Source organism: Monopterus albus, unplaced genomic scaffold (assembly GCF_001952655.1).
Source record: "Monopterus albus unplaced genomic scaffold, M_albus_1.0 scaffold29.1, whole genome shotgun sequence".
NCBI classification, from domain to species: domain Eukaryota; kingdom Metazoa; phylum Chordata; class Actinopteri; order Synbranchiformes; family Synbranchidae; genus Monopterus; species Monopterus albus.
This window is the reverse complement of record NW_018127909.1, coordinates 3,995,842-4,004,072: the sequence shown is the minus strand read 5'-3', so window position 1 is coordinate 4,004,072 and position 8,231 is coordinate 3,995,842. Positions and strand designations below refer to the sequence as shown.

General features: G+C 40.1%; 1 protein-coding gene and 1 long non-coding RNA gene across 2 annotated transcripts in view; both read right to left on the bottom strand.

Annotated features, from left to right (window-relative positions):
* LOC109957952 (girdin-like) overlaps window positions 1-2,078 on the bottom strand; it is a 24,319-nt gene extending 22,241 nt beyond the window's left edge. The window contains 4 exon segments of the mRNA XM_020596212.1: window positions 436-529; window positions 1,388-1,528; window positions 1,756-1,839; window positions 2,025-2,078. Coding sequence (XP_020451868.1) covers window positions 436-529; window positions 1,388-1,528; window positions 1,756-1,839; window positions 2,025-2,066 — 361 coding nt within the window. The 5' untranslated portion in view covers window positions 2,067-2,078.
* Window positions 2,079-4,025: 1,947 nt separating this feature from the next.
* On the bottom strand, window positions 4,026-6,017 carry LOC109958006 (uncharacterized). The gene is made up of 3 exons (XR_002274621.1): window positions 5,942-6,017; window positions 5,770-5,857; window positions 4,026-4,378 (listed from the first exon to the last, which is right to left on the bottom strand). It is a non-coding gene; the product is annotated as an uncharacterized LOC109958006 (long non-coding RNA).
* Window positions 6,018-8,231: the final 2,214 nt, after the last annotated feature.

The window sequence follows — 8,231 nt, the reverse complement described above, 5'->3', positions numbered from 1 at the left end:
TCGGCATCAACTCCCTTCTTCTCTTCCTCACAGACTCGGTGTAATATTCATTTATATAATTAGATCCTTTAAGCTTCTTTGCTTGTTGCAGTATGTGTGCCTTATCTTTCTTTTTCATCAACTTTACCATCACCGCCCTCGGTCCCTGATCAGAAGGTTTCCCGACTCTGTGAGCCCGCTCCATCTCAATTTCTTGATGAATTTGCAGTTTATCCTTTAATATTTCCTTCACCTTACATTCCGCTTCCGTCCAGCTTTCTCCAGCTGACTCCTTGATTCCCTCGAAGATCAGGTTTTTTTCGCTTGGACTGTACTTCCAAATGCTCCATTTTATCCGTTATGGCTATTAGACTCTCACAAGTTTTGTAGACATCATCCCTCGTTTCCTTGGTTTGTATTTTCTGTTCACCCATGGCAGCTTTAATCACGTCCCTGTCTGCTGCTGCTGCTGTTTGCTGGGGTAGTAGCCCGTAGGGCTACTGAGCAAGCTCCCCACACCGTCCTTTTCCTGCATTAGCTCTGCAATAATCTGCAGAAAGGGAAGGGATAGAGGATTATAACAGGTTTCAGATAACTCATTCCCTAATGTTTTCTTAAGATCTGCATCATTACTATAAAACTGTAAAAGCTTGTTGATTAAAGATGTTTGTCGTATTGTGTATACTTTATAGCCACTTTGCCTCCAAAATACAAATTCATGTATAAATATTTTTAGATTCATACAAAGGTTTAACATAAGTTGGCACATTCATAAAAAATTCTATATGTACAGTGCCTTGCGAAAGTATTCGGCCCCCTTGAACTTTGCGACCTTTTGCCACATTTCAGGCTTCAAACATAAAGATATAAAACTGTAATTTTTTGTGAAGAATCAACAACAAGTGGGACACAATCATGAAGTGGAACGAAATTTATTGGATATTTCAAACTTTTTTAACAAATAAAAAACTGAAAAATTGGGCGTGCAAAATTATTCAACCCCCTTAAGTTAATACGTTGTAGCGCCACCTTTTGCTGCGATTACAGCTGTAAATCGCTTGGGGTATGTCTCTATCAGTTTTGCACATCGAGAGACTGAAATTTTTGCCCATGCCTCCTTGCAAAACAGCTCGAGCTCAGTGAGGTTGGATGGAGAGCGTTTGTGAACAGCAGTTTTCAGTTCTTTCCACAGATTATCGATTGGATTCAGGTCTGGACTTTGACTTGGCCATTCTAACACCTGGATATGTTTATTTGTGAACCATTCCATTGTAGATTTTGCTTTATGTTTTGGATCATTGTCTTGTTGGAAGACAAAGCTCCGTCCCAGTCTCAGGTCTTTTGCAGACTCCATCAGGTTTCCAAACAAAAAAAAACCAATAAATGATGAAAAAAAAAAAACGTGTACATCCAGGTGGGTGTCTCTCTGGTCCAGCAGGTGTTGGAGGTGTGTGACCATGTTACTCGTTATAGCCTCCAACTCATCTGGGTGCATCTCACTGGACTCCAAGCAGTGCAGATCCAGCACATATTCCTTATTTTGGGTCAACTGGTAAACATGGGAAGGGACAGTCAGGGAAGCAGGGGAAAGAGCATAATACATTTGGTTAACAAGGACAGCATGTCGTTTGCAGTTCTCTGGTGGCTGTACAACTTTCTGTATCCACAGTATTCTTTATTTGTCCCTGACACAAATATGAGGACATAACACTGATTTACTGTACAATGATGCTGGGACATTGTGAGGCCCATGTCATATAAAAATAGAGGAGATACCTCCTGAATATGTGCAGCTATGGCAGCTTTTGTGTCAAAGTCAAGCGCCTGGATCCTCTCTATGTATTCCTCTTTCTTTTCACACTGGAAAAAAAAAAAATGAAATCACATTTAGACCACTAGGAAATTAGCACAGGCAGCTTAGATGTGGCTTCAGCTTAAGTTGTGAAAAAGAGGTTGTTCTGCAAACAAATCTGATAGTGTCCTACAACAAATTATGAAGTCTTCATATACTGATTGAGCTTACACATCGGACAGTCAGTGTTTACCTGGACTGCACATCCCAACAATAACAGCAAAAGTTTCTTCATTTCCTCTAGACTTTGTTCTGTTAGGAGTGGAAAAAGAGTTTATTATTTAAAAAAAAAAACAGACTATAGTAGTGAGAGCTGCTGGCATAGATTTATACTGAACAGAGCGCTGACTGGTGAATGTAGGTCGCCACACGTCAATCCCTACAGTTGTGTGGGGGTTATCAAACTGATAATATGCATTTTAATTAGATGTGTATCAGAGACAGCCAGGACAGTCAGTGTGTGAGTAACCACTGCAAGTATTCCATGCTAAAGTGCTGTAATGCCTCTTTTTGAAAAGTGCTACCATTCATTGTTAGAGAAAGATTTTCATTTGTTGTAAATTGTTTTCTAAATGCAATTTTGCTCTCCTGATTTTCAGAGTTTCACTTGGATATCTTACCGAATTAACAGAAAGCAAATGATCCAGGCCAACATTAAACATATCTTATGATGGATACAGGTAAATTATAGAAAAGCAATTCAGTGTGTATTGAGTATCAGCAAACAAACTAATCAGGCTTCTAACCGGCTTAGCAGCTCCAATAGAGAGGAATGATGAGGAATATGCATGAGATTTCTTTAAAAGACCATACCACAGAAAGGAGTCCTGCCAAGCAGTAGCACATTTGGCAAAGGAGTCTTGATTAATTGTCTCAGGTTATCCAGCAAAAAAAAGAGAGAGAGAGAGAAACAGAAAGAGATGAAAGTGATGGGTTAAGAAAAAGGAAGCTAGACACATTTTGACCAAAAAAAAACATGGACAGAACACATAAAACACTTCTTGCAGTCTAGTCAAAGTTCCTGAATGGACAGGAGCGTATGTATGTACAGCGCATAGCAGCTGCTTAAACATATGCATAGAAATGCAGCCAAGAAATGGATAAGTGCTCTGAATGGGCAGATGAGAGTCAGTTTCCCTGGTGCAGTGGTGGAATCCTCCAAAAGGGTTTGGTTTGGCCTCGAATTCAGCCGTGAGTGCTTTGTGTTCACTCCTGTTTGTACAATATGAAGTATGTGCAGTGTATCAGAGATTGTTAACAGCTTCTCATGGGAAACAGTGCCCTTTCAAAATTCAGTAAGTAAGGAAAGCTACAGCTGACTGGAATTATTTAGCCTTTGATGCTATACAGTCCAACCTGCACTGACTGACTGCTGCTCTGACCATGTGAAAGTTCAACCGACTGGTCATTGAGCTTCCATCATTTTCTCCTTTCCCATCTCTTGACAGAGTTATGTGCCATGAAACATATAGACTTTGGTGATCCTCTGACTTTTCAACCAGCACCACAAGGATAGGATAAGGATAAGAGTAACTCTCCTGTGAAAGGAGGTTCACATTATGGTTTTAGGTGAAATACCTCTTGTACATATGTTCACGGTCCCCAAAAGATTAATCCTCATGACTTTTTATTGAGCACATCAAAATTTGAATATGTCCATTATTTTATAGTGAATTGCTGGAGAGCCTGACAGAAAACAAGGGAGTTACCTTGAGAACTAATGACATTCCCATTAGCCTCAGCTGTACGTTTTGCTTAGTGATAATTATCAAATGTTAGCATGCTAACAGACTAAAGAAAGATGATAAGATACTAAACATCCTACACGCTAAACACCAGCATACTGACATTATCACTGTGGGCATGCTAGTAACCTAAGTCTGTGACTGGCAAGAGTTACTACAAATTAAGCAATGATTATGTTTAAATGTGCTGTTAATGATATGTGTTAATGGGTGATAGCAAAAGTAACAATCATATTATTCCTCTACAGTGCTAATCCATTGATTGTGAAATTACCTTACTTGTGATACTAACACATCTGAAAGCTTAGCTCAGACTGTAATTAATTACTGCGACACTGAAAAAAATTTGAGATTCAACATTGTCGAGCCTACCCATGAATCGTGGAACTTTAAAATTCTGTCTGTCTGTGGCTCTTACTACACCTTTACTGTGTCTCTCTGCTGTGCTCTAACCCTGCTCCTGTACTGATTACACATGTTGACATGGCTCATATTTAGGACGTGTTTTGAAAAAAAATTACTTGATCTTCTGGGACACAAAAGCTACAGACTATCTGGTGTGCATGTGTCCGTGATGTAGAACAGAAACATCCCTAAATCAAATGTTCAAATACTAGATTGAAAGTGTGGCAGCTTGTAGTTTGGATACATTTATAGTATAAGATATGAGAAGGGCAATAAACATCCAAAACTCACCAGATAATATGTCTTGATTTGCTGGACAAGGAGGTTCAGGTCCTGGATCCTTTGACTTGGATCCCTGCTTACTTTATTTGCAGCCTGGGATATAACTGAAGGATTTCTGAAGATGGGAAACAACATAAAGAAAAGGCACTGACATTTCTGCTATTCACACCCAAATGTCTGTCACTGGAATGGAGTGTGAGGAAGCTGCGAGCTGGTAAAGGTCTTGGCTCAAGGATTGCCATGAGAACATGTGTGAGGTTGCTATTCATTCCTAACTTTAGCCTGTGTGATGTCATTCTTTTCAGACACCAACGTGGACAGTTTGTGAGCCAAACAGGGTGGCGTTTGATTTTCCAAACTAAAGAAATCCTTTAGTTGGATTCTTGGGCTGCTGGCTCGTCGGGCCCACTGTGGGTTGAACTGCCACATAGTGCAGTCAGTGTGTTATCATTTATGGGCCTCTGTGCAGTAATATAGGTCAGAAATCACCTTTTTGCTCACAACGTTTGTAAAATAAAAGGCTGGAGACGGAGAGATCCTACTTTGCTTGTCTGTGCATCTAATTGTTTGATGCATGTCCCACTGCCACTAAACACCAGCACCCAGGCCCTGATCCCAGAGGTTCTCCCAATCCAGGAGATTATCCTGCCTCTCCCCTCCCCTCCCCACAGCATTATTTTGCATTTAGAGCTCATTACTGTGACCCTGGGGATAAGTGGGATGAATGGATACTGATGATTTAGGGTGGCTAGACAGCGTTATCCACAAGTGCACTGGGTCATCAGTTTTTCTTTATAAATCTTTTCTTTGCAACTCTTCAATTTTTGTTTGGATTCTACTTTCAGTGTCTGAAGTGCCGTTTCATCCTAACATGAAGGCTAAAGTCAGGGTCTCACCACCTATCGACTCACAGCTGTAACTCAGTTACAAACTGCCAAAGACTATCAGTTGGTGTCTGTTGAGGGTGAAGGTAATTCCCTCAGAACATGGAGCAACTAAATTATAATTTCTTAACAGCATCTATGATGTCCCCTGCGTCTTTGCAGAGCTAGTGTTCTTCTTTAAGCTGTTGTCCCTCAGTGTAGGCTGTACTGTATATCTAAGTTTAACTTTTATGCCCATATAAACTTTCTAGAGTCCTGAAAAAGTTGCATTTAAAGACAGGTGCAGACTACAAAGATCCCCTTATTACCCTAGAGTCACAAAGCTCATACTGTTGATGCCTGAATAAGAATGATAACAGATGCTTTTTATTGTAGATAATGATTTCTATTTGAACCATGTACAACTTACATGTTATTTGAGCTTTTTCCTCTTAAGGCCTAACTGTTAATCATAACATAATGACAGATGCCATATCAAGCCAATGACAGCAGTTTGACAACGCAGGCTACTAATCTAAATATCCGTCTAACACAGTTCATAACCTAAACTGACAAATGAAATATTAGCTGTAAGAACAAAGCTGGCATTATGTGACTTGTTAAAATCACAACAGCAACTTACATCTGTCATTATGTCATTCAAAAAGACTCCATCCAGTAATTCAGCAAACTCCGTGTGTGTCCCCCTTATTTGAAGCAAATGTCTTCACCTGCATGACAAGGACAATACAGGGTGAGAGGTTGGTCACACAGTCTGTGGCAGCAAAGCAGAGCCTTCTGCATTACTAACTCACCCAAGTGACAAGAGGACTCAGCATGAACTGATCCAGACAGGGCAGAAACACTCCACTCTCCATGTTACCAAGGCTGTGGGTGATAAATAACAACAGAAGACTGACAGCGACTACACTTTCTTCAGAAGTGGGCCATCTATTTCATTTAAACTGATAATTTTCTTTTGACACTGCGATTTAGACTGTTCGGTGTTTTCTCCCATAAACTCCTCTGGTCATTCCATCCACGAGATCCCGCGGTTTCAATGTGTACAGTCACTGTTCAGGCAAAATCTCGTCCGCAGTTTGTCCCGCAACACCACGCACACGCACACACACACTCACATCCTCTGCTGCAAAGACATCCACGGTCAGTGCCCAGCAACCCCTCCTCCTCCTCCTCCTCCTCGCCCCAGCTTCTCTGCTCGTCACGCACAAAGTTATCACTGATGTATGAGCGATCTTTTTAACTCAAAGTGGAAATATATATACTGCTTTTTAAATCAAATCTAGTCGAGACAGTGAAATGGTCTTTTGCTTTGGATGCATTTTTTGAAGCGAATGCAGCACAAGCACTAATAGGGCGATCGATCAAACAGCCTGTATTTGCCATTAATCGGTTACCATGACAACAGTGCCCACACCCGCTTCACCGTCAGCAGTGGTTTGTGGTTCAAGATACGAACAGTCATTAACAAAATAAGTGCACCGACAATTTATATTAGTGTACCGAATGTTCTAATTAAAACATACAACATGTTTAAATATACAACTATATCATAAATATAGAAGTTAAAAATTGAAATTATGTTAAAAGTTCCACTTGTTATTTCTCTTAATTACTTTCCAAGTTAATTCCCTGAACATTATGATTCTCACCCACACACTTGTACTTTTATCTTTGTGAGGACACTCGTTGACATAATACCTTCCCGAGCCCTTTGCCCTAACCTTACTCATCAGTACTAAATGCTAATTCTAACCAGAACCCTAAAACCACATCCCCAAAAAGCTGTTTCAGAAAGTGAGGACCAGCCAAAATGTCCTCACCTTCCAAAACTGTCCTCACTCTGTAGCCATAAATAAATAAATAAAAATCTTTTTTTTTTTGTCCCTCACTATGTAGCAGGTACAAGAACACGCACACAGTTTCAGCTCTATCAGTATAGACCTAGGCTAACTCAATTTAAAATGGCTTAGCCTACTATTTCAGACTGATACCTAAATGGTGATGAGGTTTTTCTCTCTGAATACACTGAATAAACTCATCATGCCAAATTATGTTGACAAAAGTTAGTAGCCTGTAATTGAGCTACAACCCCACCTTGTATTAAAGAGTGGAATAACGTGTGTTCATTTTGTTACTAGTACTATGGAAATCATGTACTAGACCTATTATAGTGTAACTTCACAGTGTGTTATAAAGTGGTAAATAATCACAATTAACATCTTCTATCATATACTATTTATTATCCTGTCCAGTTGCACTATTAAATACATTTACTCAATGTAAATGAGTATGTCTACATTATACTTTCACTAAACTTCATTTTCAAAAGAATTACTGTTCTTTAATTTTTTTGCTATGTTTATCTGACAGCTGTGGTTACTAGTAGCTTTCCAGAATAGGATTTTACAAACTAAACACATCAAATTATAAAGTATAACACATAGTTTTAGACTGAGCTACGGACCAGTTAAAATTTAAAAGGAAAAACCAACAAAGTGTCTCAGTAAGGTGCCGGGTCACAGGGTGCCACCAGAAGAGTGTCAGTGCAACTTGGCACTGACTCCCCAAGTATCTGAACTCTAATGGAGGGATGAACACCATTCTTCAAAAGATGTTCCCTCATTTGGTGTTTTGATGATGGTGGTAGAGAAGCATCAGTCCACATTCCCCCACAGGTGTTCAGTTGGGGTGAGATCTGGTGACTGTGACGGCCACAGCATATGATTCAAGATTCAATGACCCACTGTGCCCTGTGGATGGGGACACTGTCATCCTTGAAGGGACCACTCCCATCAGGAGAGAAATGTTTCATCACAGGATGAAGGTGATCACTCAGAAGAACTTTGTATTGCGTTGTAGAGACTTTTCCCTCTAAGGGGACAAGTTGTCCCAAACTATGCCTCAAAATGTCCCCCCACAGCATAAGAGAGCCACCAGGTCCCCTCATCGTAGGGGTCACTCATTCAGGTTTTTCCTTTAATTTGTCACACATCTGTATATACTGTGTGATACATAAATAATATATAGGTGATGCAGCTAACTGAGGGACCAGCACACCCAAAAAATGAGTACTCTTATTGT